Below are 20436 nucleotides of genomic sequence, written 5' to 3'. Positions count from 1 at the left end.
GAGGGCAAAATGCCACTGCACTTCACCAGCTGAAATGACGAGACTTTGCTATTGAATGAGGCAAGTTCTACTCTGAGACCCTGCCTGGGAGCGCAAACCACACATAATGCCGTGTGGCCAATGTCTCCGTAAACACGTACCAACAGCTGAACAGGACTAGGGACCAAAGGGCACCAGGCAGAGCCACCAGCACCAAGGCCAGGAGGCCTCACAGAGCCCCAGACTCGGTCGGTTCCTCCTGAAGACTGGACGGGAAGCGAGGTGGGGATCAGGCTGCAGCAATTCCATTGCCCAAGGGCTGAAAGTCTCTGGGTGCGGGATGGAAGGGTCCTAAGTTCCACAGGAGGCAGAGCACAGGGAAGACAAAACCAGAAACCAGAGATTCTGGAGAGGTGAAGGTGAGTGACAGTGAGGTCTGGGAGCAGGTGTAGCAGGGGCAGCATGGAGAATGATGATCCCAGGGAAGGGTCAGGGTGTGCCCCCATTCCCAGAGGGCATCACACCTTCATGGAGAGAGTCCTTGGAGGTGCAGGACTGCCCTGGACCTGGATTTGTTAAATGGCCCTCTCTCCTGCAGAGGAGCTTTCTGGGAACACCGCTTCACCTTCCTGATACATGGGGTTCCAGCCCTGCAGGGCGGGTTCCTTTCTCATCCTAAGGACGGGGCCCTCCTGATGTTGCAACCACCCAATGGGTTCGCCTTCCCTGCTGCCCAGACAGAGCCAATTTATCAATGCAGGGGAATTGGAATAGAGAAAGAGTAATTCACACAGAGCGGCCGTGCAGGATACCTGACTAGAGTTTCATTATTACCAAATCAGTCTCCCCGAGCATTCAGGAATCAGAGTTTTTAAGGACTACTTCGTAGGTGGGGAGAAAGCCAATGAGCCAGGAGTGCTGATTGGTCAGGGTTGGGGGGAAGCCAATGAGCCAGGAGTGCTGATTGGTCAGGGTTGGGGGGAAGCCAATGAGCCAGGAGTGCTGATTGGTCAGGGTTAGAGGGAAGCCAATGAACCGAGTGTGCTGATTGGTCAGAGATGAAATCATAGGGAGTCCCCACTGTCTTCTTGCACTGAGTCAGATCCTGGGTGGTGCCACAAGATCAAATGAGCCAGTTTATCAATCTGGGTGGTGCCAGCTGAGCCATCAACTGCAGGGTCTACAAAATACCTCAAGCACTGACTTTAGGAGCAGTTTAGGGAGGGTCAGAATCTTGTAGCCTCCAGCTGCATGACGCCTAAACCATAATTTCTAATCTTGTGGCTAATTTGTTAGTCCTACAAAAGCAGTCTAGTCCCCAGGCAAGAAGGAGGTTTTGAGAAAGGGCTATTACCATCTTTGTTTTTAACTATAAACTAAGTTCTTCACAAAGTTAGTTCAGCCTATGCCTAGGAATGAACAAGGACAGCTTGGAGGTTAGAAGCAAGATGGAGTTGGTTAAGTCAGATCTCTTTCATTGTCTCAGTCCTAATTTACAGTGGCGGTTTCAATATCAGTTACTCCAGACAAAGCAAGGCTTCACAGCTTTGGGGAAAACAAGCATCCTTATCCAGACTCCAAGAGAGGGTTCTTGGACCTCCCACAAGAAAGAATTTGGGGCAAGTTCATCAAGTAAAAGCAAGTTTATTAGAGAAGTAAAGAAACAAAAGAACGGCTACTCCATAGGCAGAGAAGCTCTGAGGACTGGTAACTGGCTATTTTTATAGTTATTTCTTGATTACATACTAAACAAGGGGTGGATCTTTCATGAGTTTTCCAAGAAAGGGGCAGGGAACTGAGGGTCCCTCCCTTTTTCAGACTATACATGGTAAGTTCCGGAAGTTGCCATGGTGTTTGCAAACTGTCATGGGAGTGTCTTTCAACATGTGAATGCATTATAATTAACATATGGTGAGCAGTGAGGATGACCAGAGGTCACTTTTGTCACCATCTTGGTTTTGGTAGGATTTGGCCGCCTTCTTTCCTGCATCCTGTTTTATCAACAGGGTCTTTATGACCTGTATCTTGTGATACCCATCCTACCAGCCTCCTGTGACTAAGAATGCCTAACCTCCTAGGACTGCAGCCCAGCAGGTCTCAGCCTCATTTCACTCAGCCCCTATTCAAGATGGAGTCTGGCTCGAATGCCTGCATCACCCCCAGCCTGACCACAGAAACCACAGTTAGAGTTAAGAATCTAGGGTCTAGTGGGCACAGGCCCACTGCCAGGTGCTGTCCCTTCTTCCAGCCCTCCCGACAGCAGAGGCCTGAGACCTCTGAAAATCAGGAAGGGAGGCGCCGGTCTCCAGCAGAGGGACAGGGACAGCCCAGCAGTGGTCCCCAGCAGAGGGACAGGGACAGCCCAGTCCTGGGGACACTCTTGACCTTGGCTCAGGCCCCAACCTGGCTCAGCCCCCTGCTCTGGAGGGAGACAGACACCCCGAGGCAGCACTGGTGACATGCAGGAGGCAGGTCTCTCGGGAGATCGGAGAAGCAGGCACCTGCAGCTCCAGGCACTCGCCCAGTGCCAGCTGGTCCTACAGAGCCCTTCTGATGCCTGCCTCAGTTACACCTCCCAGAGGCCCCGCAGGTGCACGCATACACACATATGCACATGTGATGCACGTGTCATGCAAATATGTTTATGTGACATTAGGTTAATTACACACGCCTCCATGACCTCCCTGTGCTGTGCTAACCACACAAGCCCCCTGACATACTGACTGCATTTTAATAAGTACTTTTTCTTATCCCAACAAATCCCCGAAGTTTGAGAGTATTTATAAAGTATAGCAAAGCTACATTAAATATTTAGAAAAAGTTACTTTTTAGCTCCTCTCTCAATTAAGAAAATTTTAAAAACAATATTTTAAAAAATCTCTGGCTTGTCAGGCTAAAAATATTTCTTTATTTAATAGCTTTATTTTTGCCTTCCAGAATAATGCCATCATAGATTCCAGAGAGGACCCCGTTTCTAGAACTCGAGGGTCAAGATTTGAGAGGAATTCCAAGTTCCTCCCTTTACAGTTGAGTGAGGTGCATGTTTTCCTCATTTCAGTCTCCTATTGGAGATTGAAATGCCCAGAATGGGGGGTGGATGGCGCTGAGGGGAGTCCCCTCCCCTCTGAGGGGAGGTCTCATCCTGACTGGCCCGGGGTGTGTGGCTGAGCTCTTTGCTGCCCTAGAAGACTGCCTAGCAGTGAATGGCTGAAGTGTGAGGCTACAATGCATGTAAAGTCAGTACCTGTCAATGATGTGTCATCCTGTTTAAAAGCTAGAGACCCAGGTCTATGAGAAAAGAGATGTCTGGGTGTAATTTCCTGGGGCAGCACCCCATCATTTAGTTATAAACCCTCAGGTTTGACAGCTTGCTAGTTTCTGTACTGAGGACGGGTCAGCCCCCTGGGTGGGTGGTGTGGCCCCCTCCTGCTGGCCCAGGAAGGAAGGGCCATGCCCAGGGCTGTCCCTGCTTCCCCCTGTCCTGGCTCATCCCAGGCCTTGAACCCAGAGTGAGGAGGGAAGGTGGGGATGGCTTACAGAGGGTGAGGCCAGAGCTGCATCCCGATCTTCATGGTGCACACCCTCCAGGAACTCAGAGGAAATGGTGCACATCCCCCCAGAAGTCCCAGACACTCAGCCCTCCCCATGACTTGCGTGGGGCTTAGACCAGCTAAGACCCAGGAGGGACCCTTGTAGGGGAAGGAGGGGGCCCACATTAAAACGCTCAGGGAGGGATCATGGCCTCCTTGGACGTGCCTGGATCCTCTCTGAGTAGAGGGTATAGGACAAGGGCAGGGCTGTTATGAGAGGGATCAGGGGCCCAAACAGGCGGACAAGGGTCAGCACTGGCTGATGCCGGGATGTGGAGCCTCCAAAAGCCTCATCGGGCTGAGCTGGCCAGGGACTGGGGACAGGGGATGGGTCCTCAGGAAGACCAGGAGGTGGCGAGAGGAGAAGGCCAGGTGCCGTCCTCAGCAGACACAAGCTGCTGCACTAATACACTTTGCTGTCTTGCAGGCGGCTTGCCTGAGAGAAGCAGGTGGAAGGACCCTTGGCTTTCTGATTCTAACTGCACTGGGCTCAGCTGCAGGACAGCTTTGGGCTGGACGCTCATGGCCAAAAGGAGGATTCTTCCCTTCTCAGGAGTGCTCGGGTCCCTCGCACCTGCCTTGTATAACCACTCTCTCCATTTTGATGAGGGAGTCACAGGCACACTCTTGCTGTGGCTTGTGAGGAAGTAGCGAGCAGGTCCCACGAATACCCAACAGAGCGGGCGACAGGAAGCCTGGGTGATGGGGGTGAGTGGGCAGAGCTGCGGCTGGGAGGCTGGGGGCCTTGGACAGGCAACAGCATCTCTGAGTGCAGGAGAAACCTCCTCTCCAATGCGCCTTCTCACTTCCCCACCATCCAGCTCACAGAGAAGCCCAGATGGTCGAGCCCCAGGAAGGCATTTAGCCTGCCCAGGGACCAGAGCAGGGCTGCACTCTGAGCCCATCATAGCGTCAAAGTCTTGTATTTGCTCTTAAGGAAGTTTCCTGCTGGCATGGTCAGAAACACATTCTTACTTGTTGCCAAGGAAAGACAGAGGTTTGAGGTGAGTTAATGTCACAAATCTGGAAGGGCCGATTGTGGAAACAGAGCAGGATTTGAACCTCTTCCGCACAGCAAGACAAACGCAATTTAGAATCACGACATGTGTTTCTTTTACAAACCCTAGGGCCAAGCTCCCAACCCTACCCCCCACCAACTGTGTGTGGAGGCGTCCTGACCCTGAGGCCGGCCTGGGCTAGGCAGGTCGCACCTTCATCTCTGACACCTTGTAGCTGTAATTGTATCCTTTCCCCGACTTCCAGTTGATGCCATTTGCAAAGCTGTCGTGAGCCCCCCTGAGGTAGCGACCATTCAGGTTTGACACATGGCAGGTTCTATACCACCAAGCTCCCTGATACATCACAGCACAATTTCCGGTGCTAAGGTCATTGTCCTGGTCTTTGGTGGAGAAGGAGTGGTTGTTGTGGGATGTCAGGGAATCACCTGTGCAGGAGGAAATGTGAGCATCATTACAGGCAGTAACATCGTTATAGGCAGTATAAGTCTTTATACCTGAAGCCTGGCCTGGTGTGTCCTCCATGTATGGTTAATCAGGTTGTGCACTGCACAATCCAAAAAGTGCAATCCGTGACTCCAGTGAATACTACCCTGCTGTCGGCAGTGGTCTTGGCAATTTGTCTTTAGGTCTAGCCCTGCCACCGAATGTGCACTATTTTATTTCACAGAAGAACAGGAGGCAGGGGTCGGGATCATCATTCTCTACTCTGGATTCCACCATGGCAGACCCCTTCCAGCCACACCCCACAGAGATGTCAGCTGCTGTCATGTGCATAGGTCCCTGCTCTACAGAGATTTCCTTCCTACCGGATGTCCTTGCTGGGGTTTCTGCAGTCACGCGCTGATGTGTCCCGTGACCCCCCACGCTACACAGAGCGCAGACATTAGTGTCTGCATGTAGAGACGGACAAACCGGCTCAGAGGTGAGGCGTCTTCCGCAGACCGCCAGGACACTGAGCACGCTCTCTCCACTTCCCAAACCCCCTCAGAAGCCCAGGCCGCACAACCCCAAGCAGACACTCACCCGCACTGCCCTCCACAAAGGCCCCCAGGACCAGATTGTACTTCTCCTTCTCGTCGGCCACCTTGAATGATCTGTACTTAGCAAACTGGTGGTTGTCCTCAAAGTCCACCAGGTCTACACGGAGCTCGCTGGTTCCTGTTACAGGAAGGTTTCAGGGTCCCAGCAGAAGGACCCTCTACCTTTAGACATGGGAGCTGGGGATCTGGGGCAGAGCCTGGAAGGAGGTCTGGACTCCATGGAGGCAGAGGGCGGAGAGCACCGCAGCTTCCCCAGGGCCTGTGTAGCTCTGACCCGGCAGGGTGAGCTGAGCAACAGGGCGAGACTCTTGACTCCCAAATCCTAGCGGATTAGAGGCAGAGTTGGGGTTGGGCCCAAACTCCACTATGGGGCCGCTGTGTCCTTCCTTCCCACTCTCAGGGTCTGAGATGCTAGTGGGGCCAAGACCAGAAGAGGCTTTCAGCCCAGAGCTCTACCCTCTCCTGTCCTGATGCCACCAGAGCCTGCGGCAGGGGACGCAGCCCTCGGAGGTCCCAGTGCCACCCTGAGTATGCTCAGGGCCCACTCCCCTGTGGGCCAAGAGGCGCTTATGTTCCAGGCAGCCCAGGCCTAAGGGGCAGGGGCACCCCCATTCAGGGCCCCCTGACCCCCAAGCCCCAGCAGCGGCCCTACCCTGGGCGGTCAGGGCGTGGATGTTGTCGTTCCCCAGCCAGAACTCCCCCAGCCAACTGCCAAAGCCCTGCTTGTACGCGGCCCAGTCCCGGTAGAAGTCCACGGAGCCGTCCACCCTCCGCTGGAAAACCTGTGGAGGAGCCAGGGGACGGGAGCCAGGCGGGGCAGGCTGACGTCCCACAGCACAGGGCACCCGCCCTCCAGAGGAGCAGCATTTGTAGTTGGCAGAGCGTCGCAGGCTGGGGTCCCCAGCACGCCCACCTGGTCTCCTCACAGATCCCACGGGATGAAGGAGGAAATGGGGGCTCAGAGAGGGGAGGCAACAAGCCCCAAGCCACACAGCAGGAGAGCACCAGGCCCCTCCCAGCCTCCCCCACGGCCTGGACTTTTACCCACGGGTCACCTCCCCCATCATCTCTGTCCCCGACCAGGGGAATAGAGAATTCCAGAGTGTGTTCTCCGGCCAGGTGTGCAGCCTGGACTCCGGGTCTCCCAGGCTGACCACCTCTGCCCAGGGCCCCTCAGTCTCCCACTCACGGTCCAGCCCCCTCCGTCCGTGTCCATGTCACAGAGCACAGTCAGGGGCCGGCAGTCAGGCAGGTAGATGGTGTGCCAGCCGCTCAGGAAGTGCCCTCGGTCTAGCAGGTCCTTGCAGGTGCGTGGGCCTGAGAAGAGAACCCAGGCAGTGGCTGCAGGACAGGGGCCTTGGGCAGGGCAGGGGCAGTGGGAGGGAAGCCCAGGAGGGAGGAGCAGGGCCATAGGCGTCTGTATGAACAGAGCAGAACTCTGAGGCCTAGAGAGAGACACGGCCCCCAGGGCCACACAGCTGTGATGGCCACACCCAGTCGGCCTGACCCTCCCACCTCCCAGTGTCACCCCCACCTTCGGCTCCTGGGCTCCCGGCCTTCTGGGGTAGATTAGAAGATAGGAGAAAATTGCCATGAAATGTATGTAAGTTGTCTGGACAATATTTGTCACTTCCTTGAATAATTAGAGGACAAGGAAACGGGCAAGCAACCATTTTCTTTTGTTCCTATTTGTCACTTCATTCCGGCAGTGGCGTCGTCTGACCCTGAACTTCCAGACAAGAGCAGCCACAAGCCGTGGGGGCAAGTGGGGATGGCCAGTCACCTGTCAGGCACGGCTGGGGCTCCCCAGGTGCTCCTGTTCGTGGATGAGAGAGGACACACGTGTCACAGTTTGGAAATCAGAGCCCTTCAGCCCCCACTGGTCCACGGACACTGCGTGGAAAGTGGAGACCATTTTCTGGGCCTCCCCAGGAGGAGATGGTATGGGTCCAATCAAAGAGTCCCTGACCCTGCTTCTGTTGACCAAATTTTTCTTTCCCTCGAGGGTTACCTACACTGGCCCCTCCACCATATGCACCCCTTTCGGAGGTCCCTGGGGAAGGAGACGCCACCATTCCAGAGACTGCTGAGGTCTCCACATGCCAAGTAGAGGGAGCCTGGATCTTCAGGGTTCTCTCGAGGTCCCAAGGCCTGCAAACAGCCCATCTTGGTGGACACGGTGATATGATGGGGGTAGGGTTGTTTGGGGTCTGGGCACCAACCCTGCATATTTTACGTTTAGACACAACCCATGACTGAGCCTGGGGTTTGGTGAGTGTAGGGTGGTCTTATCCTGAATAGGTCTGTGGGTAAAGGTGAGTGAGTAAAGGGAGCTTCAATTTCCGACTGCATATTTCCCTGATTCTTCAAAATATTCCTCAAGAAAATATATCAGGAAATTCTTTGTTTTCAAGCAGAGAATTTCTAGTAATTCTGTATTTGGAGCTTGTTGGCATGGTTCTCCAAGCCATCTGGGGTTGATCCTGGTTTTTGAGCAGAGTCAGGAGGAGGGGACAAGACAGGGTCTCGTGCTCAGGGGACAGAGGCCAGGATTGAGTGGGTCTCAGAGGAGTGAGCAGACACTCCCATCCCAAGACCATTTCCACTTTAGAGGAACAGGATTGGGCCTCAGACCCACCCTCAGGGCAGATGCTCCTGCATTGAAAACCTTCCCCTACCTGAGAACCTCTTCCCCCATACAGACAGCCCCCCACTAAGAACCCCTCCCCACACTGCAAGTCCCTCCCCCAATAATCAGAACCTCTCCCCATCCCAGAATCTCTCCCCCATACTGACAGCTCCTCCCTCCACGCTGATAACACCTCCCCACAACCGGCCCACCAGGAACCCCTCCCCCAACACGCACCCCAAGAACCTCTCCCTACACCCCCAAGAACCCCTCTTCCGACACTGAGAACCCAGCTCCCACACTGAGGACCCCACTCCCCCAAACTGAGACCCCCCACACACACACATTGAGAACCAGCTCCCACACTGAGGACCCCACTCCCCCAAACTGAGACCCCCCACACACACACATTGAGAACCAGCTCCCACACTGAGGACCCCACTCCCCCAAACTGAGACCCCCCACACACACACATTGAGAACCAGCTCCCACACTGAGGACCCCACTCCCCCAAACTGAGACCCCCCACACACACACATTGAGAACCAGCTCCCACACTGAGGACCCCACTCCCCCAAACTGAGACCCTCCCCCACACATATTGAGAACCAGCTCCCATACTGAGGACCCCACTCCCCCAAACTGAGACCCTCCCACACATACATTGAGAACCAGCTCCCATACTGAGGACCCCACTCCCCCAAACTGAGACCCTCCCCCACACATATTGAGAACCAGCTCCCATACTGATGACCCTGCCCTGGACTGAGCCCCAGGAGCCCTGCCTGGGCAGGCGTTGGCTCCCGCCGGAGGACAGTGTCGGAGAACAGTGTCGGAGGACAAGTGTCGGAGGACAGTGCCGGAGAACAGTGCCGGAGAACAGTGCCAGAGCAGAGGACAGTGCCGGAGGACAGTGCCGGAGAACAGTGCCGGAGAACAGTGCCAGAGCAGAGGACAGTGCCGGAGGACAGTGCCGGAGGACAGTGTCGGAGGACAGTGCCGGAGGACAGTGCCGGAGTGTCGGAGGACAGTGTCGGAGGACAGCGCCGGAGGACAGCGTCGGAGGACAGCGTCGGAGAACAGCGTCGGAGGACAGCGTCGGAGGACAGTGCCGGAGGACAGTGCCGGAGGACAGCGTGGCAGCCTCAGAAGGCCCGCCCACATTCCTCTGCAGCTGGGTCTGGAAGAGCCTCAAAGCCCCTCCTCACTCTTGTCCCCTCCTTACCCTTGGACCCAGGTGGTCCTGCCTTCCCAGGAGGTCCAGGGGGGCCGCGTTCTCCTGCAATTTCCAAAGAGACTGCCTTGAGCAAAACTCCCCGGCCCAGGATCAGAGGGCCCACCCTGGAGCTGGCGGCTGCCATTTCCAATCTTGACCATGACCCTGCTCCTGCTACGATGTGACTGTGGCCCCGCCCGGGCTTGCCCATCCTGCACCAGAAGGTTCTAGACCCAGGACCCAGGCCTCACGGGGCTCTCCTGTTCACTCAGGGGCCAGGAGCTGGAAATCCAGAAACCATGGGTGGAATCCTGGCTCTTTTCTTTCCAAGTGTGAGAACAGAGGGAAATCCCTGGACTCTTTGAGCCCCAGTTTCCTCATCTGAGACAGGCGGAGAAGAGCGTCGTGGCCTCCGGGTTGAGGTGGGAAGGCGGAGGGACATAGAACTTAGAAGTTGTGCTGGTGGCCGAGCAAAGCTGGAATTGAATCAAGGACTAGGAGACAGAGCTACAAAAGCGTGTCCAAATGTGAGCTCATGAAATAGTTAAGAAAGATGCTCCCTCCATTTCAGAACCCTGTTGGGCCCTAGAAGTCAGCTCTGCTCCTGGCTGTAGCAGGGACCCGACCCAGGCTCTCGATCCAGGAACCATGGGGTTGGGGGGTGCCCAACTCAGCATCTAATTTCAAAAAGAGCAAGAGCCAGTGCCCCCCGCCATGCCTGGCCTCCTGATGCAGCCCGCACCTACCTCTGTTTCCATTGGTGCCTGCCTCTCCCTTGGGCCCAGGGGCCCCGGGCAGCCCCGGGCAGCCTCGGAGAATGGTGAGCTTGTCAGAGCCCTCCAGGCCCACCACCTTCACCTCTGCAAAAAACACAGGTGGCCATTTAGTGTCACCTGGGCCTGAAGACTCCACTGAGCCACAGACACACCACTCAACTGAAAGGCACCTGCCACCTTGGTGACATCAGGACTGGGCAGATGGCTATAGCCACAGCCACCTCCCTCAGCTGGAGGGTCACCTGGAAAGGAGGTTTTCCTGCTCTGGTGGCCACTTGGTCTGTCCTCACCTCTCGGGCACTGGTCAGGCAGGAAGGTGATTTGGGGCAGAACCCTGGCCTTGGAGGCTACCCTGCCCGAAGGCAAGCCTTACTTCCTCAGTACTGTGTGTCCTGAAACAAGTCCCTTAACCCCTCTGAGCCTCTGTTTCCTTACCTACCTAGGGGTGCAGGTTCATTTCAGCTCCTACCATTTAGGGTAGCATCCTAATCTCGTCTGTTCTGTAATCAATATCGGGTGAGAAGGACAGGGAGTGAGGGCTACCATCGCGACTCCCACGCCTGATTTTGGAACAGATCTGAGAATGGATGGGCTCCTGTGGGTCCACCTCGTTCCTCCACAGAGGGAGGCGTCCTTCAAGGACACAGAACAAGTTGGTGCCAAACTAGAACTGGAATGCAGCTTTGTTGTTTTTAGATAACTCAAATTCAAGTTAGTGTGTTATGAAAATAACACGGGCTATTATTTGATCATTTAGAAACTCTAGAAGTGTTTAAGGAAGAAGATAAGGCCACCCTAACCCCACCACTCCACAACGAGCCAGCAGGAGTTTCCAAGCGAATTTCTGCTGTTGCTGGCCTGTGTCACACTTCACTCCACTGACTGCTTCTTGAATGTGATGCCAGCCACAGCACACCCCAGATCTCTGTGTCTCGCATGCGTTCCAGAAATCCCGACACGGATCTCTGCAAGCATCGGGAGCGTCACAATTCCTGACCCTCCATCCCAGCCTCAGGTGGATGAAGTCAGGACCTGACTCCAGGACCTGCATTTTCAACCTGCCCTCCCATGCATTGAAGCCCATGGTTTGGCACCGCAGTGTCCTCTTGGGAGCCCCGAAGGAGGTCCAGAACTCATGGGGACAATGCCACCTTTATTGTGCCACATCAGGGACACCATGGGAAATGTCATCTCCAGAGCCCAGCAGGTGCTGGACGGAAAGGTCCCACAGTGCTGGTTGCTCATCCCTGCCTGACACCTTGTCTCTCTGTGATGGTGATCATGGCAGAATATCTGACTGGTGTTTGTCCAGCTGGCACCACAAGCCCCCCCTCCCCACACAACACCGTGACTGCACTTTTTACGCTTAGAGAGGGACATGTGGCCCAGGGAGGGTGGAAACCTGCCTCGGTTTCCATTATGGGACGGCAAGCAGAAGAAGCCCCATTTCTGAGATGCCACATCCATTCAGGGCCTCTGCATTTGTTCCCATAAGATGAGGTGTGCAGAGCTGCTGTTTTGCTGGACGATGCACCACATGGCCTGGTGCAAGGCCTGGAAGCCAGGAAGCCACCAATCACGAAGCTGCCAGCTTTCAGGGACGAGAAGTTTCCAACAAGAGGCCCTGGAGTGCCCTTACCTGGACAGGTGTCTGCCGCCTGGACAGCCCAGGCCAAGCCCAGGAAAGTGAGCAGCAGGGTGGCAGGGCCCAGGACCCTCACAGCTCTGTCCAGCTCCATCTCTTCTGGTCTTTGCTTCAAGAGGTCCCTGCGCTCTTATAGGGCTGGAGGAGCCGGCCTCCCTCAGACTCCAATTTCTCATCTTCCGAGTGACAGCCGCTTCCTCTCCATGGGCTTGGTGACGCCAGCAGGAGGTGCGAGATCATCTCCAGGGCTGCTCCCTTCCTCCCGCTCCTTGGGGATACCATGGGGACTCTCATCCCTGCAGGGGGACGGTCTCTTTCCAGGGAACAGGCTGACTTGCTTGTGGCCTTGCGCAAAGCCCAGGCCCATCCTCCCACCTTTGTTGGGCTTTGAGCAGATGACACCATGAGCTGAGAATGGGGAACAAGGAAGGTTTGCTAAAGACGTTCTGCTTCAGAGAGGTCTCTCGCCCTTATCCAAATACCTAGAGTCCTCGTGGCCGGAGCTGGTCATGGACCACTGGTGTGGGCCTTACATAGTAACCCTCACCATGCCATGAGCAGACTTGGGACGTTCCTCAGGAGGCTTGGAAACTGCCACTATGAGGTCCAGGCAGCCTGCCAGGGTGAAAAGGAGAGGAAAATGCCTGTGTGTGTTCACTGTTTCCTGGGGCAGTAGGTAGAGCACAGTGGCACACACACAGGAGGGAAAGGACAGAAGGGTGGGGAGCCTGGGGGACTATGACCCAGGTGCACGTCTGAGGGGAAGACCTTGAGGGTGAATGCGGGGGCTTAGCCTGTAGGGAGGATGAGAGGAGGCGAATTTCACTCCTAGGGCCCAGGGAACCGCCTGAGCCCTGAGGCCAGGCATCCCACCTGTAGGATGGCTGTGGACATCAGTGGTTGTATTCACCTTTTGGAGAAGAACTGGCCTGAAGGTGCACTCTCACCTGGGACTGAGCCAGGTTAGAGACAGTAGCAGGTGGGGCCCCAGAGGCCGTATACTTAAAGTCCCCAGAGACAGAACCGGCACTGCACCTCCCATTACCACCACCGCACCCTGCTACCTGCCGCCATCGGGATGCCGGGGTGCCTCCTCCCTTAGCAAGATCAGTAGAAGCCCAGCAAAGTCATGCAAGAAACAAAATCCCATCGGATATTCCTTCAATGCCCATGGAGATGTGTGGTCCTGAGATTATGACTAGTTAAGACCCCCCCCTCGGGTTCCATGGTGTTTAGGGCAGACCTCTCAAGACTTAAGGCTATGCCAGATACAGATGAGGTCCAGGGATGAACCTGGGGAAGACACAGGCTCATGGAGGTGCAGATATGGAACCGGGGAAGATGGCTTGGAAGTGTCTTCCTCAAAGTCCTGAAGTCACCTGCAGAGGAGCCAGGTCCCCGGAGCTGCCCAGTGAAACCCCAGCAGCCAAAATTTCAGGTCCTTAGGCAAGTTCCTTTACTGCATGCTATTTGTCCTTCTTAATAGAAGCATCTTTCAAGCCTGGATGACTTATAATTAAGTCTAGAAGGCTTTAAAAGCTCAAAGACATTATATTAATATTTTAGTGTTCAGAAATCTAAAAAATATGCTGTTTAAAGTACTTGTAATAATCAAGAGAATTTGGCCTATTGGAGTGGGTACAGGGTAACTTCAACAGAAAATGGTCACTTGAGTAATTGATTTGACAGAGTGCATTTATGCAGAAACCTTACTGAATTCATAACTGAATTCATATAAACTATTGAATCCGTTTATTGGAACTCTGAGTTTATCACATGGTGAATTTAAACGATTACATTTCTAACAGTTCATATTCAGAAGAATTTTTTAAAGTTAGACAAGGTACTAAAGGATGAATGTGGGTATATTAAATGTATAAATGCAGTAACAATGTTTGAAGGTGTTTAGTTAGCTAAGTTAGGGAATGGACCAGGAATTATTCACAGGTTCCTTATACGTGGTTATTAAAAAGATAGAATAATAAGATTTATAAGTCACACTTTAAAAATGAAGGCAGAATGCAGCTTTTAAAGTGCAATTTTTTTTTTTTTTTTTTTTTTTTTTTTTGAGATAGAGTTTCACTCTTGTTGCCCAGGCTGGAGTGCAATGGTGTGATCTCGGCTCACCACAACCTCCACCTCCCAGGTTCAAGCGATTCTCCTGCCTCAGCCTCCTGAGTAGCTGGGATTACAGGCATGCACCACCATGCCTGGCTACTTTTTGTATTTTTAACAGAGACGGGGTTTCTCCATGTTGGTCAGGCTGGTCTCGAACTCCCGACCTCAGGTGATCCACCCACCCTGGCCTCCCTAAGCATTGGGATTACAGGTGTGAGCCACCGTGCCCAGCCCTAGAGTATGATTTTTAATAAACGGAAATAATTAAATTTGAATTCGTTTTAGAAAACAAAGGAAGACCTGAAAAGTCTTCGGTGAACTCAAAATTGCCCACAAATGATAACATACAAAAACCAAAGCCCTCACAGGCACCAGTATAAATGTTGGTGGGGGGTGCTTCCAGAGGTCACGTCACTCGTTACAGGCGAGGAGGCTGAGGCCCGGAGAAAGGCAGAAGGTCCTACAAGGCACATGGCCAGTCCATGGCTGAGCCGGCATCCAGCCCCAGCTCCTCAGGTCCCACCCCAGGGCCTTTTCTACCCCCCTGTGTTAATCAGGATTATTTTAGAGGGATGGAACTAATAGGATAGGTATATATAAAGAGGAGTCTATTAAGTATTAAATTATAGGATCACAATAGGCTGTCTGCAAGCTGAGGAGCAAGGAAAGCCAATCTGAGTCTCAAAACTAAAGAACTCGGAGTCTGATGTTCGAGGGCAGGAAACATCCAGCACGGAAGAAAGATGTAGGCTGAGAAGCTAGGCCCATCTCACTTTTTCATATTTTTCTGCCTGCTTTTTATTACTGGCAGCCGATGAGATGGTGCCCACCAGACTCAGGGTGGGTCTGCCTTCCCCAGCCCACGGACTCAAATGTTCATCTCCTTTGGCAACATCCTCTCAGAAACACTCAGGATCAGTACTTTGCATCTTTCAATCCAATCAAGTTGACACTCAGTAGTAACCATCACATCCCCCTTCCAGAAGTTTCCCTCCCACACAAGCTACTTCTGTGCCTGAGCCCAGGTCTCCACCCTCAGGTTGCCAGCTGTTCTAGGGCAGGTGATGCTGTGCACAGGAGACGGACCAGGCAGGCATGGATCCTGTCTGTGAGGTCTCTAACGTGACTACCTTCTCACAAAGGCCAGGAGGAGAGAAATGGAGAACGCGGCCATGAGACTCTTGTAGCAGACAGCAGTGGCTTCATGTTTCCAGAAGGTAAACTGTGATAGTGGAAAGAGATTTACTACAAATTCTAACGTGGCCACTGAAATCACAACTTTCTACAGATTCCAGCCATGCAAAGTGTGTTCTCTGACAACAATGGAATTAATTAGAAATCAAGAAAAGAAGTGTGTCTAGAAAATCCTCCCAAATATTTGGATACTAAATAACATTCTTCTAAATAAGATATAGGCAACAGAAGAGGCCAAAGGAGAAATTAGAAAGAATTTTGAATTGAATAAAAACAAAAAGGCAGTAAAATACAGTTTGCATGGTGTTCCTAAAGCACTCCTTGGGAGGCAAATTACAGTGTAAAATGCCCACTAAAAAGGAAGAAAGGCCTCAGGTTAACAGCCTCTGCTTCCATTTCAAGACTAGAAAAACAAGAGTAAATTAAATCTGAAGTAGAAAGAAGAGAATGAATAATAATGAAAAAAAGCAGAAAATCAATACAACCTGAAGCCAATTCTTTGAGAAGGTAAATAAAATTTATAAACCTCTAGTCAGACTGAAGAAAAGAGAAATAAGAGAGAGAATGCAAAATATCACTATTAGGAAGAGATCGATGACCTCACTACATCTTCTACAACTATTAGGAATATAAGGGGATATTAAAACACTTTAGCACCAATATATTCAACAGCAGAAATGAAATTGACAATTTCTTTGAACCACCAAAGTCACTCAAGAAATACATAAGTCGAACAACTGGGGTGGTGGCTCATGCTTGTAATCCCAGCACTTTGGGAGGTCGAGGCGGGTAGATCACCTGAAGTCAGGAGTTTGAGACCAGCCTGGCCAACGTGACGAAACCCTGTCTCTACTAAAAATACAATAATTAGCTGGTGTGGTGGTGGGCACCTGTAATCTCCGCTACTCAGGAGGTTGAGGCAGGAGAATCGCTTGAACCCAGGAGGCGAAGGTTGTGGTGAGCCAAGATCACGCCATTGCACTCCAGCCCAAGTGACAAGAGAGAAACTCTATTTCACAACAAAACAAAACAAAACAAAACCATACATATAAAATAAATTGAAATTGTAGTTAAGCCTTTATTTTTATTATAAAGAAGTTTATCAGGATAATGTGGTACTGATGTGAAGGTAGACATATAGACCAATGGAACAGACAAGAGAGTCCACGAAGAAATAGACAGTCTGCAGAATAGACAGCCCAGCAAAAAAAATCTCCAGGCCCAGACAGCATCACTTATGAAATCCACCAAATATTTAAGGAAGAGATAATAACAATCCTTCCCACATTCTTTCTGAAAATCAGAAGGTTGCAACTACTTCATCACTCATTCTATGAGGCCAGCGTTTCTCCAATAGCAAAAGTATATAGAAATCATTGCAAGAAAAAAGTAACTATAGACTGATAGCCCTCATGAACATAGATACCACAATTGTAAGCAAAATTTTGGCAAACTGAACCCGTCTATGAAAATAATGTATCATGAGCAAGTGAGGTTTTGCCCAGGAATAGGATGTTTGTTTACCACTTGAAAATCAATGTAATTCTCTATCTTACCAAATTAAAAATGATATATGATAATCTCAAAAGAAACAGAAAAAGATTTGAACATTTTCATCCATTCTAGATGAAAAAAGGCTCTCCAAAAATAAAGAATAGGAAGTATTCATTTTCTATCATTGTGTAAAGAATTACCACATATTAGCAGCTTAAAAGAACACCTGTTTATTATCTCATAGTTTTTGTGGGTCAGGAGTCCATGCACAGTTTAGTGGGGTCCTCTGCTAAGATCTCAAAAGCAACAATCGAGGTATGAGACAGGGCTATAATCTTATCTGTGGTTCACCTGGGGAGTGGTCTGTTTTTAAGCTCGTTCAGTTGAGGGGCAGACTGCAAACCCTTGTCATTGTATTAATAGGAATTGAGGGATCCATTTTCTTGCTGGTTTTTGGTTGGAAGATGCCCTTTATTCCTAAAGACTACCCACAATTCCTGTCCCATGGGGTTCCCCAAATGGTCACTTCCTCCCTCAAAACCAACAAGGGAGTGAGAGACTCCAGCAAGACCAGCAAGATGGGAGATACCATCTTATGCAATAATCACGTGCACATAATCACATGCACAGCTTCCTCTTTGCCGTACTCTGTTGGTTAGAAGCAAATCACAGATTCTCTCTACACTCAAGGAGGGTGGGGGCTGGTGGGGACCAGACAAGGCTGTGAGCAATGAGATGTAAGGATCCTGGGGGATGCCCTGGGGACTGTCTACCATGGAAGGAAGCTTGCTCAAGGGCATCCACAAAAAACCCCACAGTTCACATCACGTTGAATGGTACAAGATGGAATGAATGCAATTAGAACAGCCAAGAGCAAGAGAAGGCGTCCACTCCCACCATTTCTACTCAGCAAGGTGCTGAGGTCCTCAGCAAGGTACTAGAGGTCAGTGTCACTGGCAAGAAAAAAAAGTCATGCATGTTAGGAAAGGAAGAAGTAAACCGTCTTTTTGTATTTAACACATGACATGATTCTGTAGAAAATCTGATCAAATCTGTGAAAACTCTACTAGAAGTACAAAGTGAGTTTAGTAAGGTTGGAGTATATAACTTCAATATATAAAATCCATTGTTTTTTTTTCAAATCACTAATGAATAATCAGAAATTAATTAAAACACCATTTACCATGGCATTGAAAATATAAAATACTTATGGATAAATCCAACAAAATATGTGTAAGACCTATTCAGAAAACTACAAGATATTGTTGGAAAAAATTAAAGATCTAAGTAAATGAGAGATTATACTGAGGTCATGGATAGGAAGATTCAATAATGTTTAGCTGCCTAATCTCCCCATATTGATCTGCAGATGCAACACAGGCCAAACAAAAATCCCAGCAGCTTCTTAAATGCAAACTAAAGTTGGTTGTAAAATTTATATGGAAAAACACAGGATGTAGCATACCAAAACATCTTAAATAAATAAATAAATAAATTTGAGGGGTCAATACTACCTAATTTTGAGAATTATTATAAAGCAACACTATCAAGAAAGTGGTTGTTTGGATGTAAAGGCAGACAAATAGAACAATGAAACAGAATAGAGATTTTAGAAATAGACCTACATGGATGTGGAAATTGATATTTGATAAAAGCACAAAGGAAATGTAGTGGAGAAAAGCTAGACTTTTCAATAAGTGGTTGTGGACTAATTGAATATGTAACAAAAAGAACATTGATCCCTACCTCACACTATGTAGAAAAATGAATTTGAAATAGATCATAGCCCTCAGTGGGAAATAGAAAAGACAAAACTTCCAGAAGAAAACATTGGAATTAGGCAATGATTTCTTGGAAAGGATACTAAAAGCATAATCTCCAAAAGCAAAATATTGATTAATGGATTGTATCAAAATTAAAATATTCTATTGTTTGGGCTGGGCACAGTGGCTCCTGACTATACTCCCAGGACTTTGGGAGGCCGAAGTGGGCAGATCACTTGAGGCCAAGAGTTTGAGACCAGACTGGCCAACATGGTGAAACCCCATTTCTACTTAAACTACAAAAAATTAACTGAGTGTGGTGGCAAACACCTGTAATGCCAGCTACTTGGGAAGCTGAGGCATGAGCATCACTTGAACCTGGGAGGTGGAGGTTACAGTGAACCAAGATTGAGCCACAGCACTCCAGCCTGGGTGACAGAGCAATATCCTATCTCAAGAAAAAAAAAAAGTTCTGCCATTTGAAAGGCTGTGTTAAGGGAATAAAAAGAAAGCCATAGTTCAAATGAAAATCCTAGCAGCCCTACTTTTGTACAAATTGAAGAATCAACTTCGATTTGTACAAAAACAGGGCTGCTGGGATTTTCATTTAGACTGCATTGCATCTGCAGATCAATTTCAGGAGAATAGGCAGCTTAACATCATCGACTCTTCCTAGCCACAGACTCAGAGAATATATTTGCAAATTGTATGTTGCAGGCTGAAGAATGGCCCCAAAGCCCATCGACCATACGTGGCAAAATGCAGATGAGATGAAGGGTCGTGACCCGGGGAGATGATCCTGGCTTCTCTGAGTGGGCCTGATGTAATCTCAAGGGTCCTTCTAAATGGGGAACAGTAGAGTTAGGGTCAGGGAGGAAAAGGAGGCAATGAGGACAGAAGCCAAGGTTGGAGCCACACTCTTTGCAGATGAAGGGAGGGGCCATGAGTTATCATGCAGCAGTCTCTAAAAGCTGGGAAAGTCAATGAAGCAGATTCTCCTCAGAAGCCTCCAGAAGGAACCCAGCCCTATCGACAACTTGATTTTAGGCTTCTAACTTCCACAACTGTAGAATAATAATTTTGTGTGATTGTAAGCCTCTAAGCTTGTGGTAATTATCTTACAGCAGCAATAGGCTCTCATGCATCACATACAGTTGATAAAGGAGTAGTACTCAGAACACAGAGAGAACTCTTCAAACTCAGTAAAAACAAAACTAACCCTCGAATTAGGAAAACAGGCACACGATGTGAAAGGATGCTTCACTGAAGAAGATCTATGGATATATAGCAAATAAGCCTATGAAAAGATGCTCGACATCATTAGTCATAAGGAAAATGGAAACAAAACGTGATGAGACGTCACCACACCCCTGTGAAAATGGCTCAACCTGAAAAGACTGACAATACCCAGTGCGGACAAGGATGTGGAAGACCAGCCTCTCTCGCACTGCTGGACGAAGCAGGGCAGCCTTTTAGGAAAACCGCTTTGCAATTTCACAAAAAGCTAAAAACATACCTGCTGATATGGTTTGGCTGTATCCCCACCCAAATCTCAAATTGTAGCTCCCATAATTCCCATGTGGGAAGGACATGGTGGGAAGTAATTGAATCACGAGGGCGGGTCTTTCTTGTGCTGTTCTGGTGACGGTGAACAAGTCTCACGAGATCTGATGGTTTTATAAAGGGGAGTTTCCCTGCACACGATCTCTCTTGCCTGCTGCCAGGCAAGACGTGACTTTGTTCCCCCTTTGCCTTCTGCCATGATTGCGAGGTCTCCCCAGTCATGTGGAACTGTGAGTCCACTAAACCTCTTTCCTTTATAAATTACCCTGTCTTGGGTATGTCTTTATGAGCAGTGTGAGAACGGACTAATATACCTACTGGACAATCCAACAATTTCCAAGCCTGGACATTAACCCAGGAGAAATGAAACCATATATCTACACAAAGACCTGTGCACAGAGGTTCATAGC

General features: G+C 50.3%; 1 protein-coding gene across 4 annotated transcripts in view; it reads right to left on the bottom strand.

Annotated features, from left to right (window-relative positions):
- Positions 1-2892: 2892 nt before the first annotated feature.
- The window catches only part of LOC105471888 (ficolin 2), a 29468-nt gene continuing 11924 nt past the window's right edge, over positions 2893-20436 (bottom strand). Inside the window, exons 1-8 of one of the 4 annotated variants that reach the window (XM_011724693.2) lie at positions 11889-11989; positions 10220-10333; positions 9483-9536; positions 7412-7444; positions 6818-6945; positions 6281-6410; positions 5612-5746; positions 2893-5013 (exon numbers count right to left, since the gene is read on the bottom strand). In XM_011724693.2, the coding sequence (XP_011722995.2) occupies positions 4766-5013; positions 5612-5746; positions 6281-6410; positions 6818-6945; positions 7412-7444; positions 9483-9536; positions 10220-10333; positions 11889-11988 (942 nt within the window). In that variant the 5' untranslated portion in view covers position 11989 and the 3' untranslated portion in view covers positions 2893-4765. Of the gene's footprint in view, positions 5014-5611; positions 5747-6280; positions 6411-6817; positions 6946-7411; positions 7445-9482; positions 9537-10219; positions 10334-11888; positions 11990-20436 lie in introns of those variants that run through there. The other 3 variants (XM_071078578.1, XM_071078579.1, XM_071078580.1) reach the window with 3 other exon arrangements.

Source organism: Macaca nemestrina, chromosome 14, assembly GCF_043159975.1.
Source record: "Macaca nemestrina isolate mMacNem1 chromosome 14, mMacNem.hap1, whole genome shotgun sequence".
Taxonomy (NCBI): Eukaryota; Metazoa; Chordata; class Mammalia; order Primates; family Cercopithecidae; genus Macaca; species Macaca nemestrina.
The sequence above is the reverse complement of the archived record's forward strand: the minus strand, read 5'-3'. Positions and strand labels throughout refer to the sequence as shown.